This window comes from Grampus griseus, assembly GCF_964374135.1.
Source record: "Grampus griseus genome assembly, chromosome: 10".
Classification (NCBI taxonomy): domain Eukaryota; kingdom Metazoa; phylum Chordata; class Mammalia; order Artiodactyla; family Delphinidae; genus Grampus; species Grampus griseus.
In genome coordinates, this window is record NC_139004.1 from 45,137,241 (window position 1) to 45,157,899 (window position 20,659).

Below are 20,659 nucleotides of genomic sequence, written 5' to 3' on the forward strand. Positions count from 1 at the left end.
CTAAATATTAGGTTAACATTCATTTTCTTTTAATTTTTTAAAGATACATAAATGCACTTTTTTTTTCTGTTAGAATGCATTTTAGGCTTTGCTGAGTGTTTACCTGAGAAAATAAAATTATAAATATTTCCTGATAATAAGCAAGAAAAGTAAAAGTTAGCTAGCTTACCATATTTATTAATGACTTGGATATCCAGAGACACTGTATGATAAAGTCACCCCTTGGACAGTTCTCCATGGTATCTCCTTAGTGCACCTTTAATCACTGGAAAACAGGACTGTGGGAAACAGGACTGTGAATGGATAATGTAAATGCTGTTGCTGGACAGAACAAGAGTTACTGCATTTTTTGATTCATGAAACTGGATTTGTGCACGTCCCCCATCAGCACCATATGCTTTAGATGAAAAGGCTTGGTAGGCTAGTCAGTTCCAGGAGTAAGCCAAGCTCTTTCAGATCACATGGCTTTCACATGGGCAAACCCAGCTGCCTGGAATGCCTTTCTCTGTTCATTTCACACAGATAGCTCCTTCCTTTCCACTAGATTTTGCTTTAAATGTCAACTCCTGAGCAAGACTGCATGTCTATCCTGGCAAAAAAATGAGGCCTTCCCTTATTCTCTTCCTTAACTCCTTGCTTGGTTCCCTCTTGGCCTTTATTGCAGCCAGCAATTACCTGTTCTCTTGTGTATTTGGTTTTGTCTTTCCCCATTTGAAAATCATCTCTATGATGACAGAGCATGAATGCTTGTAGCTCATCCACCAATTTTTCTCCAATTTCTCCCTAGGCTCTTTTTAATATTCAATAAACATTATTGAATGCATACATGCATAAATAAATTAAATATTTAATGTACAAAAATGTAGGTTAAAGCAGTGTAAATGGTATCTAAAAGACTTGAATTTTAATCTCACTTTAGCATTAACTAGTTTAATGCTAAATTTTTTTCGTGTGATGAGAACTTAAGATCTCCTCTCTTATCAACTTTTAACTATGCAGTATGGTAATATTAACTATAGTCATCATGCTATATATGACATCCCCAGGACTTACGTATTTTATAACTGGAAGCTTGTACCTTTTGACAACGTTCACACATTTTGGCCACCCCCTTATCACAAGATACCCTTATAGACCTAGGGTAACAACACTGTAGGGAACACAGATCATTTTAAAGTGTTATATATTTTATATAGGAAAGCTCTTGATTTAAAAAAAAATTCCTGAAAAAATGTGATTTTTTCCCTACAGTCAAAAAACAAAATTATCAATGAGTCATGGTTCTCACAGCTTATTTCATGAACTTTTAACATTTCTATCACATGTGTTAGTGACATAGCCCCTTCCCATTGGTCACGTGGTAGCATAGGCTCAGCTTCTGGGTGGGGTGAAGGTGACTGATGCCAAATGAGGTCATATTTGTTACTTCTGGGTCACTGAGCTTCTCTGTCTCTGCCTTAGTTTCCACAACTATAAAACAAAGAAAGTAATACTTATGCCTGTGTTTTTTCAGACTGCTTCAGTAAGGACAAATTGAGATAATGGATGTCAAGTCATGTTAAATTTTTTAAAAAATATATAAGTAAGAGATAATCTCCAACCTTATCTTGAAAAATAAATAAGAAAAAATTGAATACAGTAAGAGAACTTGGGAAAGTTTCAGTATGCTTTATTTGTAGGAAAATTAGCCTCCATTTTTTCCACAAACAAAAATGGTGGAGGAGAGGTGAATTGGAAAATGATTGTTTATGAAAAGAGACGGTAGAAAGATTGTTTTGTAGTATCTGAAGCACGGAAGCTGCATTTTCATGACCCAATTGTAAAAGAAGGATGGGCAGTGCTGGTGATACCGGAGGGTTTAACTCTCCTTTAAAACAGAAGAGGAATAGATACAAAGTAGCCGAGCAGCAACACCTGGTGAAAGAGACTGTCACATCCTAAATAAGGGAGAGATTTGAGAAAATGGCGGAAGAGTAAGACGTGGAAATCACCTTCCTCCCCACAAATACATCAGAAATACATCTATAAGTGGAACTGCTCCTATAGCACACCTACTGAACGCTGGCAGAAGACCTCAGACCTCCCAAAAGGCAAGAAACTCCCTCACGTACCTGGGTAGGGCAAAAGAAAAAAGAAAAAACAGAGACAAAAGAAGAGGGACGGGACCGGCACCAGTGGGAGGGAGCCGTGAAGGAGGAAAGGTTTCCACACACGAGGAAGCCCCTTCGCGGTTGGAGACTGCGGGTGGCTGAGGGCGAAAGCTTCAGAGCCACGGAGGAGAGCACAGCAACCGGGGTGCGGAGGGCAAAGCGGAGAGATTACCGCACAGAGGATTGGTGCCGACCAGCACTCACCAGCCCGGGAGGCTGTTTTGCTCACCCACTGGGGTGGGCGGGGGCTGGGAGCTGAGGCTCGGGCTTCAGTCGGATGCCGGGAGAGGATTGGGGTTGGTGGCGTGAACACAGCCTGAAGGGGTTAGTGCGCCACGGCTAGCCGGGAGGGAGTCAGGGAAAAAGTCTGGACCTGCCGAAGAGACAAGAGACTTTTTCTTGCCTCTTTGTTTCCTGGTGCGCGAGGAGAGGGGATTAAGAGTGCTGCTTAAAGGAGCTCCAGAGACGGGCGCGAGCCGTGGCTAAAAGTGCGGACCCCAGAGACGGGCATGAGACGATGCTGCTGCAGGCACCAAGAAGCCTGTGTGCAAGCACAGGTCACTATCCACACACCCCCTCCCGGGAAACTGTGCAGCCCGCCACTGCCAGGGTCCCGTGATCCAGGGACAATTCTCCGGGAGAACGCACGCGGGCGAACTTCAGGCTGGTGCAACGTCACGCCGGCCTCTGCCACTGCAGGCTCGCCAAGCATCCGTACTCCTCCCTCCCCTCGGGCCTGAGTGAGCCAGAGCCCCTGAATCAGCTGCTCCTTTAACCCCGTCCTGTCTGAGCGAGGAACAGATGCCCTCAGGCGACCTACACACAGAGGCGGGGCCAAATCCAAAGCTGAACCCCCCCCCCCCCCCGGGAGCTGTGTGAAAAAAGAAAAGGGAAATTTCTCCCAGCAGCCTCAGAAGCATTGAATTAAAGCTCCACAAGCAACTTGATGTACCCTGCACCTGTGGAATACCTGAATAGACAATGAATCATCCCAAATTGAGGAGGTGGACTTTGGGAGCAACACAGATTGTTTTTTCCCCTTTTCCTCTTTTTGTGAGTGTGCATGTGTATGCTTCTGTATGTGATTTTGTCTTTATAGCTTTGCTTTCACCATTTGTCCTGGGGTTCTGCCCATCCATTTTCTTTCTTTCTTTTTTTTTTTTTTTTACTTTTTAAAATTTTTTCCTTGATAATTATTTTTTATTTTAATAACTTTATTTTATTTTATCTTACTTTATTTTCTTTTATCCTCTTTCTTTCTTTCTTCCTATTTTTTCTCCCTTTTATTCTGAGCCATGTGGAGGACAGGCTCTTGGTGCTACAGCCAGGAGTCAGTGATATGCCTTTGAGGTGGGAGAGCCAACTTCAGGACACTGGTCCACAAGAGACCTCCCAGCTCCACATAATATCAAACGGTAAAAATCTCCCAGAGATCTCCATCTCAACACCAAGACCCAGTTTCACTCAATGACCAGCAAGCTACAGTGCTGGACACCCTATGCCAAACAACTAGCAAGACGGAACACAGCCCCCTCCATTAGCAGAGAGGTTGTCTAAAATCATAATAAGGCCACAGACACCCCAAAACACAACACCAAACGTGGGCCTGCCCACCAGAAACACAAGATCCAGCCTCATCCACCAGAACACAGGCACTAGTCCCCTCCACCAGGAAACCTACACAACCCACTGAACCAACCTTAGCCACTGGGGACAGACACCAAAAACAACAGGAACTACAAACCTGCAGCCTGCAAAAAGGAAACCCCCAAAACAGTAAGATAAGCAAAATGAAAAGACAGAAAATCACACAGCAGATGAAGGAGCAAGATAAAAACCCACCAGACCTACCAAATGAAGAGGAAATAGGCAGTCTACCTGAAAAAGAATTCAGAATAATGATAGTAAAGATGATCCAAAATCTTGGAAATAGAATAGACAAAATGCAAGAAACATTTAACAGAAGAAGTAAAGAGGAAAGTAAACAGAGAACATTTAACAGAAGAAGTAAAGAGGAAACAATCAATGACGAACAACACAATAAATGAAATTTATAATACTCTAGAAGGGATCAATAGCAGAATAACAGAGGCAGAAGAACGGATAAGTGACCTAGAAGATAAAATAGTGGAAATAACTACTGCATAGCGGACTAAAGAAAAAAGAATGAAAAGAACTGAGGATAGTTTCAGAGACCTCTGGGACAAAATTAAATGCAACAATATTCGAATCATAGAGGTCCCAGAAGAAGAAGAGAAAAAGAAAGGGACTGAGAAAATATTTGAAGAGAGTATAGTTGTAAATTTACCAAATATGGGAAAGGAAATAGTCAATCAAGCCCAGGAAGCACAGAGATTGCCATACAGGATAAATCCAAGGAGAAACATGCCAAGACACATATTAATCAAACTATCAAAATTTAAGTACAAAGAAAACATATTAAAAGCAGCAAGGGAAAAACAACAAATAACACACAAGGGAATCTCCATAAGGTTAACAGCTGCTCTTTCAGCAGAAACTCTGCAAGCCAGAAGGGACTGGCAGGACATGTTTAAAGTCATGAAGGAGAAAAACCTGCAACCAAGATTACTCTACCCAGCAAGGATCTCATTCAGATCTGATGGAGAAATTAAATCTTTACAGATAAGCAAAAGCTGAGAGAGTTCAGCACCACCAAACCAGCTTTACAACAAATGCTAAAGGAAGTTGTCTAGGCAAGAAACACAAGAGAAGGAAGAGACTTACAATAACAAACCCAAAACAATTAAGAAAATGAGAATACGAACATACATATTGATAATTACCTTAAATGTAAATGGATTAAATGCCCCCACCAAAAGATACAGACTTGCTGAATGGATACAAAAACAAGACCCATATATATGCTGTCTACTTAAGACCTAGGGACACATACAGACTGAAAGTGAGGGGATGGAAAAAGATATTCCATGCAAATAGAAATCAGAAGAAAGCTGGAGTAGCAATTCTCATATCAGAAAATTAGACGTTAAAATAAAGACTACAACAAGAGACAAAGAAGGACACTACATAATGATCAAAGGATCGATCCAAGAAGAAGATATAACAATTGCAAATATTTATGCATCTAATATAGGAACACCTCAATAGATAAAGCAAATACTAACGGCCATAAAAGGGGAAATCGACAGAACACAATCATACTAGGGGACTTTAACACCCAACTTTCACCAATGAACAGATCATCCAAAATGAAAATAAATAAGGAAACAGAAGGTTTAAATGATACATTAAACAAGATGGACTTAATTGATATTTATAGGACATTCCATCCAAAAACAACAGAATACACATTTTTCTCAAGTGCTAATGGAACATTTTCCAGGATACATCATATCTTGGGTCACAAATCTAGCCTTGGTAAATTTAAGAAAATTGAAATTGTATCAAGTATCTTTTCCGACCACAATGCTATGAGACTAGATATCAATTACAGAAAAAGATCTGTAAAAAATACAAACACATGGAGGCTAAACAATACACTACTTAATAACGAAGTGATCACTGAAGAAATCAAAGAGGAAATCAAAAAATACCTAGACACAAATGACAATGGAGACAGGACAACCCAAAATCTATGAGATGCAGCAAAAGCAGTTCTAAGACGGAAGTTTATAGCAATACAATCCTACCTTAAGAAACAGGAAACATCTCAAATAAACAACCTAACCTTGCACCTAAAGAAATTAGAGGAAGAAAAACAAAAAAAACCTTAAGGTTAGCAGAAGGAAAGAAATCATAAAGATCAGATCAGAAATAAATGAAAAAGAAATGAAGGAAATGATAGCAAAGATCAATAAAACTAAAAGCTGGTTCCTTGAGAAGATAAACAAAATTGATAAACCATTAGCCAGACTCATCAAGAAAAAAAGGGAGAAGACTCAAAACAATAGAATTAGAAATGAAAAAGGAGAAGTAACAACTGACACTGCAGAAATACAGGATCATGAGAGATTACTAAAAGCAACTCTATGCTAATCAAATGGACAACCTGGAATAAATGGACAAATTCTTAGAAATGCACAACCTTCTTAGACTGAACCAGGAAGAAATAGAAAATATGAACAGACCAATCATAAGCAATGAAATTGAAACTGTGATTAAAAATCTTCCAACAAACAAAAGCCCAGGACCAGATGGCTTCACAGTTGAATTCTATCAAACATTTAGAGAAGAGCTAACACCTATCCTTCTCAAACTCTTCCAAAATATAGCACAGGGAGGAACACTCCCAAGCTCATTCAACGAGGCCACCATCACTCTGATACCAAAACCAGACAAAGATGTCACAAAGAAAGAAAACTACAAGCCAATATCACTGATGAACATAGATACAAAAATCCTCAACAAAATACTAGCAAAGAGAATCCAACAGCACATTAAAAGGATCATACACCATGATCAAGTGGGGTTTATGCCATGAACGCAAGGATTCTTCAATATACGCAAATCAATCAATGTGATACACCATATTAACAAATTGAAGGAGAAAAACCATATGACCATCTCAATAGATGCAGAGAAAGCTTTCAACAAAATTCAACACTGGCTTATGATAAAAACCCTGCAGAAAGTAGGCATAGAGGGAACGTTCCTCAACATAATAAAGGCCATATATGACAAAACCACAGACAACATCGTCCTCAATGGTGAAAACCTGAAGCCATTTCCACTAAGATCAGGAACAAGACAAGGTTGCCCACTCTCACTACTATTATTCAACATAGTTTTGGAAGTTTTAGCCACAGCAATCAGAGAAGAAAAAGGAATAAAAGGAATCCAAATCGGAAAAGAAGAAGTAAAGCTGTCACTGTTTGCAGATGACATGATACTATAGAAAAAGAATCCTAAGGATGCTACCAGCAAACTACTAGAGCTAATCAATGAATTTGGTAAAGTAGCAGGATACAAAATTAATACACAAAAATCTCTGGCATACTTATACACTAATGATGAAAAATCTGAAAGTGAAATTAAGAAAACACTCCCATTTACACTGCAACAAAAAGAATAAAATATCTAGGAATAAACCTACCTAAGGAGACAAAAGACCTGTATGCAGAAAATTATAAGACACTGATGAAAGAAATTAAAGATGACACAAAGAGATGGAGAGATATACGATATTCTTGGACTGGAAGAATCAACATTGTGAAAATGACTATAGTACTCAAAGCAATCTACAGATTCAATGCAATCCCTATCAAACTACCACTGGCATTTTTCACAGAACTAGAACAAAAAACTTCACAATTTGTATGGAAACACAAAAGACCCCTAATAGCCAAAGCAATCTTGAGAACGAAAAGTGGAGCTGGAGGAATCAGGCTCCCTGGCTTCAGAATATACTACAAAGCTACCGTCATCAAGACAGTATGGTACTGGTAGAAAAACAAATATACAGATCAATGGAACAGGATAGAAAGCCCAGAGATAAACCCACACACATATGGTTACCTTATCTTTGATAAAGGAAGGAAGAATATACAGTGGAGAAAAGACAGCCTCTTCAATAAGTGGTGCTGGGAAAACAAGACAGGTACATGTAAAAGTATGAAATTAGAACACTCCCTAACACCATACACAAAAATAAACTCAAAATGGATTAAAGACCTAAGTGTAAGGTCAGAAAGTATCAAACTCTTGGAGGAAAACATAGGCAGAACAATCTATGACATAAATCACAGCAAGATCCTTTTTGACCCACCTCCTAGAAAAATGGAAATAAAAACAAAAATAAACAAATGGGACCTAATGAAACTTCAAAGCTTTTGCACAGCAAAGGAAACCATAAACAAGACAAAAAGACAACCCTCAGAATGGGAAAAAATATTTGCAAATGAAGCAACTGACAAAGGATTAATCTCCAAAATTTACAAGCAGCTCATGCAGCTCAATAACAAAAAAAGAAACAACCCAATCCAGAAATGGGCAGAGGATCTAAATAGACATTTCTCCCAAGAAGATATACAGATTGCCAACAAACACATGAAAGAATGCTCAACATCATTAATCATTAGAGAAATGCAAATCAAAGCTACAATGAGGTATCATCTCCCACCAGTCAGAATGGCCATCATCAAAAAATCTAGAAGCAATAAATGCTGGAGATGGTGTGGAGCTAAGGGAGCATGCTTGCAGTGTTGGTGGGAATGTAAATTGATAGAGCCACTATGGAGAACAGTATGGAGGTTCCTTAAAAAACTAAAAATAGAACTACCATATTACCCAGCAATCCCACTACTGGGCATATACCCTGAGAAAACCATAATTCAAAAAGAGTCATGCACCAAAATGTTCATTGCAGCTGTATTTACATTAGCTGGGACATTGAAGCAACCTAAGTGTTCATCCACAGATGAATGGGTAAAGAAAATGTGGCACATATATACAATGGAATATTACTCAGCCATAAAATGAAATGAAATTGAGTTATTTGTAGTGAGGTGGATGGACCTAGAGACTGTCATACAGAGTGAAGTAAGTCAGAAAGAGAAAAACAAATACCATATGCTAACACATATATATGGAATCTAAGGAAAAAAAAAAAAAAAAAGAAGGTCATGAACAACCTAGGGGTAAGACGGGAATAAAGACAGACCTACTATACTAGAGCATGGACTTCACGATATGGGGAGGGGGAAGGATAAGCTGTGACAAAGTGAGAGAGTGGCATGGACATATATACAATACCAAACGTAAAATAGATAGCTAGTGCGAAGCAGCCGCATAGCACAGGGAGATCAGCTAGGTGGTTTTTGACCACCTAGAGGGGTGGGCTAGGGAGGATGGGAGGGAGGGAGACGCAAGAGGGAAGAGATATGGGAACATATGTATATGTATAACTGATTCACTTTGTTATAAAGCAGAAACTAACACACCATTGTAAAGCAATTATACTCCAATAAAGATGTTAAAAAAAAAAACTAAATAAAGGAGAAAGGGGGAGATTGGAGCAACCGTAGTTACCTGTTTCCTAGTCTCTTCCTTCTTCCACATATTTTCCTAATTCCTTCACAAACTTACTGATTATGTTGCTTTTTAGTTTTAAAATTCAGCCACCTCCCAGTTTGGGGGAGGAGGCATGGATGGAGGACAACCAGAACTATGTCAATACCCCAATGATTGCACAGGGGAGGCGTGTTGCTGTGCAAGAATATAGCTCGGGAGCCGCTTTATTTGTTTATCAATGAACATTCTACTGCGTCTCTGCGATGTAGGTCAGGCTCATTGGAAATACCAGCCGCCGATCACATGCAGTCTTCATTATATTTCCAGGCCGGGTGCACAGCTGATTCCTGCACACTGGAGTGCGTAAGAGCTGCAGGACGGAGAGGAGACACCTGTGCCTTAGCGACGCAGGTAAAGCCCCATCTACCTTCCCGAGGCTTTCCCGAGTGCTCTCCCATTCCCTCCGCGCGCCCTCCTCATCACCATCTGCCGTCCCGTCATGGACCCCAGCTTCTCTGTTCAACCGGTGCTTTTCCCGCTCTCTCTCGGCACCTCAGCAGTAAGGAGGGCTCCACACAACTAGGCATGCCTAATAACCAGGGCGGGCTCTGGCTGCGAGAAGAAAGCGCTTGCACCTTCCGCGCTGCCCTCCCCTCTCCTGCCGCGTCCTGCCACTCAGGCGACCCGACTTGCGGCGAGGTCCAGTAAGGGCCCGCGGCCTCGCGGGACCCCGCCTCTCGCGACACCCTCTCCAATCAGCGTTGGGCGGAGGCGGGACGCGCCCTGTGCCCTCCTCTCCTGTTCAGGCTGCTGGTACGAGCCGGGCTGGGCGCGAGCGAGGGACTGAGGCAGGACGGGTCGGGAGGCGCGGGGCCGGGTAGCCCGACGGCGGGGGCGGGCGCGGCGCGGGACCGGAGAGGGCGCCAGACCCCGAGCCGCGGCGGCGGGAGGCGGGAAGCGGGAGGCGGGAGGCGGGAGGCGGGAGGCGGGAGGTGGGCGAGCAGGGTACCGGCGACCTACGTCCGAGCGCGCGGAGCCCTGCGCCTGGCCGGGGTCGGTCCGAAGTCCGCGCTATGAAAGAGGAGAAATACTTGCCTGAGCTGATGGCAGAAAAAGATAGCCTGGATCCATCTTTTGTGCACGCCTCGCGCCTGCTAGCCGAAGGTAGGACTTGCTCCCCAGGTGGAAACAGACAGCTGGCCCCTGTCACCGCGGCGGGGTTCGGGGAGCGGAGTTGGGGAGGACGCCCGTCTCCTTCGCGGAGACTGTCCTCTAAGGTGCTCGACCCAGAGCTGCGGACAGAGCAGGTCCTCGGGCGGCGGATGCTCCCTCCCTCCCTCCCTCCGCAGCTGAATTTGGGGAGCCCGGAGCTGCGAGCTCTGTGGCGGTGGAGACGTGCCCTGTTAGGATCTTTGATGGAGAGAAGTGAGGAGCTACGCGGTCCACGGGGATATTTTCACTCCGCAGAGGGAAGGGAAATCAATTTCGAGTGAATGGTGATCAATGTAGTGTTTTAACAGCTTCTTAGCTACAAATCAGTCTTTCTTTCTTCCTTTCTTTCTTTCTTTCTTTCTTTTCTTTCTCTTCTGCTTGGGAAGCGATTTTGATGTTCTTTAGTCTAATTACAGTCTTTCCTATGGAAAGTCAGAATTAACCTAGATTAAATTCTGCGTGTTCTTCAATGTTTGTGAACGTGGAAGAGGCTAAAGTGCTTATCAGTTTATTTGAAGTGTGATGATTGCGTGCTCTGGGAGATGCTGATCTCTGGGAACGCTCCACAATTGATCAACTGTTTTACCAAGTGTGCATTTTCTTTTGTGTACCTGTAATGTTAAAAGAGATTTCATTCCCAGAGGAACAGAAATGTCGTCTTTTGCGTTCTTTTGAAAGGTCGTTTAAACACACACACACACACACACACACACACACGAACATGAACTTTTGTATGACAGAAGTATTAACCAAATTACTTCATTTATCTTGAAATAATGCCGTCTAACTGCTAAAGGTACTCAAGATATCTGTAGCAGTCTACACCTGTCTTTAAAAACAACTCCAGATTTTTTTTTCTTGATGAATGCCTCATTAATAATAAACTGCTTCATCATCAAATTGACTACAGTGCAGTTTTGTAGCTTAGGTTCTTATGAACTTACCTATGGTAAAACTAAAAGTTAAAACTTTCTCTTCCTCAGCCCTTAAGCATTAAAGGAAATGTTTTCTTTTTCAAGATTTAGTTGTACATAGAAGGAAAAATTCTAATCCTCCATGTATGAGTCAAATAGTCATTAGGTTTATTTAAATGTTTTGTTGATGGATTATTATTTACAACAATAAAGTGTCAGGTGTTTTTTCTATTTTGTATACTAAGTAATTAAGAAAAGCTTTATAATCGAAATATTGAATGTGTGAAACAACTAAACTGTTTTTCAAGGAACAAGTTTGGTTTTATGGAGGATTTAGGACAGAAAATGCAATCATGCTTACTACTTTCTTGGTTACTGTATGAAAAAAAATAAATAGAACCTAAAGTTGAAAATGAAAGTCAATTAAAAAATTAAACTCTCCCTCTACTCTATTAAAAAATAAAGATAACTACATAAAAATAATAGAAATATTGTAAATTAATGGGTAAATGATTAAGATTGTTCAAAATGATTAAAAATGCAGTTAAAAGTCTTCTTAAATCATTTACTTCAATATATTTTCCAGAAGTGTCTTCATTTAGCTGTTAATGCTTTAAAATGGAAAAAAGTTACAAATTGATCATTTTCTCAGACCTGCTAATTGGACTTCTTTTGGGGACAGCAGACTTGATTAATTCATCAGTCATTAATGAGAGTTAGCGTACTGAAAACTGCCAAACTACAGCAATGCGTGTGAGGAGCCCTAAATAGAGAGTGCAAGTATTTCTGCCGCTGATAAAACAGTCAGAGAAGGCTGTGCACCTGGTTCCTTAACATTTTATTTTTCTCAGGAACTTCGTTTCTTGATACTTAGGAACATGTTCCTATGTACTTTGTAATTTAATTTTTTCCCAGTAGGGGGAAGCATGTTCTGCTTTTGTGAAGAATTAGGAGGAAAAAGCTCCTAAATAGAGAGAAAAACATCTAAGTAAGAAACAGAGAGAGGTGTCCAAATTTCAGAGGAAACATAATGAGGAAAAGAGGATGGAGGAGGTGATGATAATAATCTTGAGTATATAAAGAGATAGGCCAAAAGAGACACAAGACTTAAATTCTCTAATTGTACCTGAGGCTCTTTATGTGTGCTTATTGAAGAGTGTCCTTTTGAATCTCTAATAAACCTTAACATACATTTTACATTATAGATCTGTCATTATCTTTTCAAAGGCCATCTGCCTAGATTCTTAAGTCTTGTTTCGGATATCTATAGGAGAGTGTTGTTGAGATAATTTTATTTCTCATCCCTGGAAATGTACTGATTGAAGGCAGCGGCTATAAATAAACCTGACACAGATGTTCATTTGGAAAGAAGGTGCTCAGTGAAGTACATTTCAGCCAGCACTGTGCAGACCGTCTCAAGACTGAGTGAGTAATAAAAATGATCCAGATGATTCAGTTCTTCAGAATGATTTTCTGGAAGCTAATACATACAAGGGCAGTGATGTAAACCAATGAGCTTTCACAGTGATTTATTTTGATTTTTTGATTGGTGGTAGATGCAAATCAGTGCTCAACTGTGACTACTTCACTTAGAATAGAAGGCCATAGGGTTAAAAGTGCTAGTTTGTTGGTTATTTTGTTATTTTTGTTGTAGTTTGTTATTTCACTTGTTCCTGCTGTGTACTTTCAGTAGGAATGATTCTGAGAAAGTTAAAGGAAGAGCCCAAACATTTTATGTATTGTGTTGTTACTTAGAAAAATCTTGAATAATATGGTTTGAATAGTATAATATGTTTGAGCAGTTAAAAGAATTTTCTTCTGTGATGATAATATTGTTTAATTACCTATTTGTATGGAAGGTGCTTTGGAGTATGATAAAACAGCAAATTCAGCATGATTCTTGAAGTTCCACTCAGCCTCTGAATTTGCTTGCCAGATGAAATTAGACGAGGTTATTTATATCTGTGATACTGCTGGGAAGTGCACTAAACTGTGAATCCAGATACCTGGATTTTAATTCCACTTTTGCGTAAACTGAATCTTGTAAATTTCCCTTCCCTGAACCAGTCTCTCAAATTGAGGAGTTGGACTAGATTTCTTTGGAATTCTAATGAAGTCTGGGACTACTGCTGGTGCAAAGGAGTGGTGTTTGTGTATTCAGAATACCAAAATCAGTGGCTAAATATTTTGGAAGCTTTTTTCATTCCTTCTTAGTTTAATGATTAATAATACATTTATTGCATTATAATGCAATTTGAAGCATAAACATTATTTTGGGTACTGGGGACAGATTTACATTTACTGAACCATTCTCAAGGCTTGGGAGCTAAAAATGTATATGCATGGAAATATTCTTGTTTGCAGTAAAGCCTGCCTGTCTGCTGACATACATAGATCTGTTCAAATTTATAGATTCAGTTATGGCAATTCCATACCTTTAGGAGGATTAATAAATTCTTGTCCAATTGAGAGTGTTTTGGGTTCTCTGGCTGGCAAGATTTCCTAACCTGAATTATTCACAAATATTGGTAGGTTCATCATTGTTTTGGTTGACTCATCATATGATGAAGTCAAATATTGCCAAATATCCCAACAGTTCAAGTGATTTTTAAAAAACTCTGGGTGCTTTTTTCAAATTTTGGTGAAAAGCTTGCCCTTCCATCTAGAATTGGCCTGTTTGCAGGTGTGGATGAATGAGAGGAACATGGATTAATAATTTATCACAAATGCTGACTTGTAGTGATTCAACTACATTTAGATTTTCAGTAAGGATCATTTTTAAACTCAGAATGTGTTCCTTGAAATATTTTCCATAAAACATGGTGAGTTCTTAAGTTAAAGAAAGGTATTGGTATAATTTCTAAAACCAACTTATGATAAAAAATAGTATTCATGTGACTTTTCCTTTGATTGATGTAATCTCTTTTCTCTCCCAATAAATTTGGGATAACCTTATTTATGTTTCTTAAATAAAAATAAAAATTGGCAAAAAAAAACTAAGTTAAAGGTATCTTTGATCTGCAGTTAAAACACATTTATCATATAGTGGAGAAATTCTGCTTTAGCAAACAAAACACTTGGGATGGAGTGTTGACACCCCTGCCAACTGTGAAATAAAGGATATTTCATTTATTTCCTTTCTGATTCTCAGTTTCTTCATCTGTAAAACAGCAAAACGAATATCCACCAGCCAGAGTTCTTTTAATGTTAAAAAATGCTGTTTGTGACTATGTAAGCTGTATTTTAAAATAGGAATATTTGTACAACTAAAACAAAAACATAAGCAGAAATTCTACAAATATAAGATGATGTGTTTAAGGTTTTCCTTAATGTTTTAATGGCATTGTGGACTTGACCTCAACTTGAAGCTTGATTTTGTAATAAAATGAGCACTGACTTAACTCTCTGAATCACTGCTGAGTGAAATTTGAACTCATACACCAAATTATGAAATAGATTATCTTATAAAAGATGATTCCAACGAGAGATTTTAAAATATCGTGTTCCCTCCATCAGTGGTCGCTTGCCCGTGTCTGACTTGAGCCTGGTTAGCCCAGGACCTGGATCTCTCGAGGCTCATTCTGCACCTGCTTGGCCTCCTCATCAGGCCACATGTTCATCACTCTGGGCAGCTGGCTGCATTCTCCTTTTCCTCAAGGGAAGTGGATTTCTGTCTTCCGAAGTTCTTCAGCCTCCTACCACTTAAAAAATTTCATACTCCTTTCATTCCCAGAAGGTGAAATTAATTTTTTTGTTCAAGGCTGACTTGTTCACAGCATCCTTAATCCCAGCACCCATCATCCCCTCCAGGTCTGGCCTATTATATCCTTTCTTCAGTAGTTCCAACGTCTTCATCCCCAGCTTTCCTTGGAGCAGCCTATAAACATGATTCAATCGGAATCACTTAAAAAAAATAGAATACTTGTTTCACTTGCTGAAAGTAATAAAAATAACCTCTCTTGACAATTTTTCTCCTTTGTTTCCTTCAAGTTTCTGATGACATGAGTCCATACAGCTGCTTACTTTCTCAGTTTACCTTCCACAGGTCCTCCATCTCGCTGCAGTCCTCATCATTGTCTTGAAACCAGAGGCTCCAGTGAGAATCATCTAATTGCCCAATCCAGTAAAATGTGTCTGACCTCTCATCAGGGCACTTGGCTGCACTTTCCACTATTGTTCTTCTCCCAATTTCTTGGCTTCTCCCTTGGTTTACAAGCACTACACACTGTTGGTTTTTCTCTTCTGTCTCTCTTACCAGGGCTCACCATCCTCCCTCTCTCTCCTCCCCACCCCAACACACACACCCTGTCAAGAGTGGTTCATTCAAGATCAGAGTGTGACCATGTCACACCTTTAAATGCTATTGTCATAGGCAGGCCATCTCTGACAGCAGGCCATCAGAGGGAGGGGATGCTGCCTGCCTGGATGCTTCTGGGGCAGGGAGAGTCCAGGCTTCCCCAGGTGCCTAGGGGAGGGAGGGAGCCCCTTTTTGCTGTTCCCGTGTGGTCTTTAGTGACACCGAGAGGGGTGGGGAGGAATTCCAGCAGGAGTGAAAGATTCTCTGACACCCCCGGCTTGGACGGGGAAGGATGCATTGGTCCTGCTCCTGGGGGTGGACATCCGGGTCTCCACGTAGCCTCTGTCCCCACTGCTGGTGGTACGGAAGTGCTGTTGCCTATTCAGTCCCCCTGCCTCCCCCCAGAGAGAAGGAGTGCCCCTTCACAGTGGAGGGAGGCTGGACGCCCAGGCTCCCTATTTAATTTTTCTTGATGGGGGTGAGCCTGAGACACCGGTTTTTGGGTTTTGTTTTGTTTTCTGGGTTGTTTGGCTGGGGAAGGATGTTTGTTGTCTAAAAGTTTTCTGTCTTGCAAGGTTGCCCTCTTTCTAGTCCTGTGGCCGGAGAGAGCAGGCTTTGCTTGAGCCTTTTTTTGGTCTCCTTCTGTTAATGTTCCTGGGTTTCCAACCTTTCCAGCTGCCACTTTGGCATATATGAAACACAAGAAAAACTAGCAAAACCACTGCCTGAGTCACATGGTACCCAGCCAGCCTGCCTTCTTCCTGCCCCCTTCTGCAAAGTCTTCTGTGTTTATTTTATATATAATATCCAGTCTCCATTCATTTGTGTTTTAATTTATTTCTTTATAAGATTTTCTTTTGAAGGCAGGTTCAGTCTTGTACATTAATATTTCATTAATTATGTAAGAATGAGCATGACCAGGATAAATCCATCTGGATAATGAACATAATATCTGATCAAAATTTTTGGTTTCTATTAAGTATACAATCTAGATTGGAGCTCTGTGTTCTCATGGCAGCTGCAGAAGGAGGGAAGTTTTAGAGATGGTTTTTAGAAACCCTTGGAGATGACTCTAGTATCACCAGCCTTTCCTATGTTCTTATTTTTTGAACATTTGATTTGATCCCTTTTCTTGTCTGAATACAGATTATAAGAAATGTAGCTTAATCGGAATTATATCCTGACACCAGTTGGTTCTTTAAAGCTATAAACAGTGTAAGGCTTAATATATTAATAGATTGTAATATGATCCTTTTCTTACAGAAATGGTGAATTTCAGTAAAATAAGTATGATATAGAAATATATATTTTTTAAAAATAATAGAGTACTGGTTAATAGCTGATCTCCCAAAGGAATGTTAGCAGATACCCGTGTTATATGACTTCTTCATTTTCTCCAGAGGAGAGTTCTGAAATAACCGCATGTTTTATTTGTCAAAAAGTTGAGAGGTCACAGCCAAGTATCTTGTTGCACAAATATTTTTAACTGTTTTGGGAAGCAAATCATTTGTAGCGTATCCTCCATTGCTTACCTTACCCTCAGGAGCACTACTTCCAAAAAATTTTTGCGGTAGAGCGAGAGAATAAACATTCAAGAACACCTGAATGACAAAGTTTTCGGTCCTTTACTATAGATGAACTTGTAGTTTAGCTACAGTTTGGGGGATGAGTTCTGTGGGGCAAGGACTCAGTGATCCTTGACTATGTGATTGCATGTGCCCTTGAATGTGAGTTGGTAACACCGGTCCTCAGTATGTGTTATTGGTATATGAAGAGGTATCAGATGTTTAATTTATTAGTTTTTAACAGTATACATAAGATATAAATAACAGTGCATGGTAAGAGCTGCTGGGGTTTACAGACTGCTGGTGTCACAGAGATTCCAAGGAGGTCACCGTGATTGTAGTTCTTCATTCTCGTGGTCACTCTGTCAGCATTGGTGAGGAGATACTCCTTGTCACGCAGTGTACTGGATGCTGACACACCTACCACAATGCATCCACTCGCCAATCCTATGAGATAGTTACTAGCATTACCCTATTTTACAAATGAGAAAAATTAAGAATTAGAGAAGTTAATTTATCTCAGATCACACAGCAAATAAATTATAAAGCTGAAACCCAGGCTTTCTTACCCAGAGACAGGTGTACTGGTTACAGCATCCTGTCTCCCGTGGGAGACACTGCTTCAGGCAGGCTTTGCAGGAAGTTCAGATATTAACATGCAAAGTACTTTGAGGAGATCAGCGTGGTGGTCATCATTCACTTCTTAAATATGTTCCTGAATGCAAGTATTGGATGAATTCTTTCCCAGTGTCTTTAAATAAGTATAGTATATAAAAGGCAAATACATTTATAAATGGGAAATTTACCTTAGTACAGAATTGGGTTAAGGATTATCAAGGGAGCCTACATTTTCAGTGTCTTACATTGACTGTTGTTTCTGAGGGAGTTTAGTTGTGAGATGGTAAAGAGCAGGAGAACACTTTTTTTTCTTTTCTTGGATCCAAAAGAGGGATTGGAGACCTTTGTGTGATTTGCTGAGACTTTTTCTTTCCATGTTTTTTTTTTTAAGAGAACTGCTTATATTTGCCAAATTCTTCTAGGAAGGAAGAACAACCATAGGTCCTCTCTTGTGTCTTGAGGGAGTGTCAGTTTTGTTTATAATTTGGGAGTTGAGCAGAGTTCACATGTGGTCAGAAACTGAGAACCCATTTCACCAGCATGGCCTGATACAAATGTTATCTATAGGTAATGAGGCTTTAGGATTTAATTACTTTGAAACAGATTGGTCTGTGTTATTACACTTTTATCAGGAATGGCACAATTGATGTCCATTTCCTTCAAAACATTGAAGATTAGATTTTACCTTCTAATAGAAAAGCAGAATGAACATGTTTTCTCTCGAGTATAGCTATTTTTAGCAGGTTCATTGTATGTCAGAAAATGATAGACCCTGATGCAACTCAGGAGACAGAGCCTCGGTGACGGAAACTCAGTAGAGGCTGAAGGAGAAGAAATCTGTACATTTTGAGAAGAAAGGGATGACTAGAGTAATAGCTACTTTTCTTGAACATATACTGTGGGTCATGTCCTTACATTATATCCAAAAAGGCAGGTAATATTGTCCTTATATTATGGGAAAGATAAAGATTCAGATTAGAGGATAGCCTAATCCATTTGGATTTTTTAAGTAATAAATCAGAGGTTAAGTAAATGTCTAACTATAATGTGAAAGTCTCAAAAAGCAACCATTAAACATTGAAACACTAAACAGTATTGCAGAATATGACTGGTTTAAGGAAATACCAAGATCTTGCTTTGAAAAACTTTTAGGAGAGTTAAATATCTGTTACTAGAGAATTTGTTTCCTTTAAAATAATTTCCTTTAGGAAATTTAAGGAATTTGATTTTTAGAAATTTGATTTACATGTAGCAATATACTCATTGTATAAAAGAAGACTATAAAATGAAAACAGTAACATGAATACATAACAGAATACAGTTCTTACTGTATATTTAGGCATGTAAATGTGAGTGTTAAATTAAGTATCATCCATATCTCCATATAGTCTGTTTTTCTTCTTAGAAGCCAAAAACTAGAAGCTGCCTTTTAATCCATCTAAGATCTGGTGCAAGAGGGGGCCTTTAAGGAATTCTGTGAAGATGAAAGTCATTTGATGTGCTGAGGCAGATGGCAATTTGTTATATGCAGTTGTTTTCGAATGGACTTCATGAGGATAGATGACTCTGTAGTAAGCTAGTATTCTGAAATTAGTGAAAGATTGGAAATTATATCATATCCATATAAGGAAAATCTGGTAGAAGAAAGAATTATGATAATTAAAAGCCATTTAATGGAATTAGATGAGATGATAAGTATTTGGAATGAAGTACAATAAGCCAAATGGTTTCTCTTTGAGTAAAATGAGCAGACTGTGTGTGTGTGTGTGTGTGTGTGTGTGTGTGTTAAGCATATACAAAACAGGTGATAAATGAGAAACAGTACAGACTTGGTCCAATTGGTTGCTATTATCTGTATTCTGTATTACTATCTGAGACCTGCTTTTAGGTGGAGGAGAGGACAGAGTTACAGGCAATTAAATACGCAATCTCCATAGGATCTGAGAAGTGCAATGACAAGGCAAATAGATGATGCTTTAGGAGCCCACAGAGATCATGGGCGGCCTCAGTGGGAAGGGCCATGTTAGTTGAGATCTAACACAGAAGTAGGATATGGTGGAGATTCAGTGAAGAAGGGGTTATAATATGGGAGAATGATACATAGATACAGCGAACATCTCCAAAGCCTGAAAAGAAAGAGAACATTTTTTTGAATAGGTAGAAGTTAGGTGTGACATTATGATTTACAAAAAGATATATATATATATATATATATATATATATATATATATTTGATCATCTTACCTGTTTCTGGCCAGAGCTCCTAAAACTCTTGGAATTTCCTAAGTGAAGAGAGATGTAAAGGTGTCTTTTGTAATGTAAATAAGGTGACTTTTTGAAAAGCCCCTAGGTAACTTAAAGATGGGGGCTGGTTGCCAGGGAACCCAACTGGTAATCAGAGGGTGGGAACTTTCAGTCCTACCTCTCCTTCCCACCCCCCAGACCTTTGGGGAGAGGGGCTAGAGCTTGAATCAGTTGCCAGTCACCAGTGATTTAATCAATCATGCCTATGTAATGAAACCTTGATAATAACATAGAAGGACTGGATTCAGATTTCTTCCATATTGGTAGCACATGGAGATCTGGGGAGAATGCTGAGCTCCGAAAAGGCTTGGAAGCTCTGCGCTCTTTTCCAGACCTGCTCTGTGCATCTCTTCCACCTGGATGTTCCTGAGTGTATCACTCTGTAATAAACAGGTGTTCTAGTAAGTAAGATGCTTCTCTGAGTTCTGTGAGCTTCTCTAGCAAATTAATTGTCCCCAAGGAGAGGGGGGACCCTGGAAACCTCTGGTTTACAACCAGTAGGTTAGAAGTACAGGTAACAGCCTGGACTTGCAACTGTCATCTGAAGCACAAGAAAGGGGTCGTTGGAAATGGGTCCAGGAACCAAACAGATTAAATATGCTTGGAAAA

The 20,659-nt window shown here is 39.8% G+C and overlaps 1 protein-coding gene across 1 annotated transcript in view; it reads left to right on the top strand.

The window, feature by feature from the left end:
• Positions 1-10,213: 10,213 nt before the first annotated feature.
• KHDRBS2 (KH RNA binding domain containing, signal transduction associated 2) overlaps positions 10,214-20,659 on the top strand; it is a gene marked incomplete at both ends in the record, with an annotated part of 694,748 nt that continues 684,302 nt past the window's right edge. The window contains one exon of the mRNA XM_082664427.1: positions 10,214-10,304. Coding sequence (XP_082520553.1) covers positions 10,214-10,304 — 91 coding nt within the window. The remainder of the gene's footprint in view (positions 10,305-20,659) is intronic.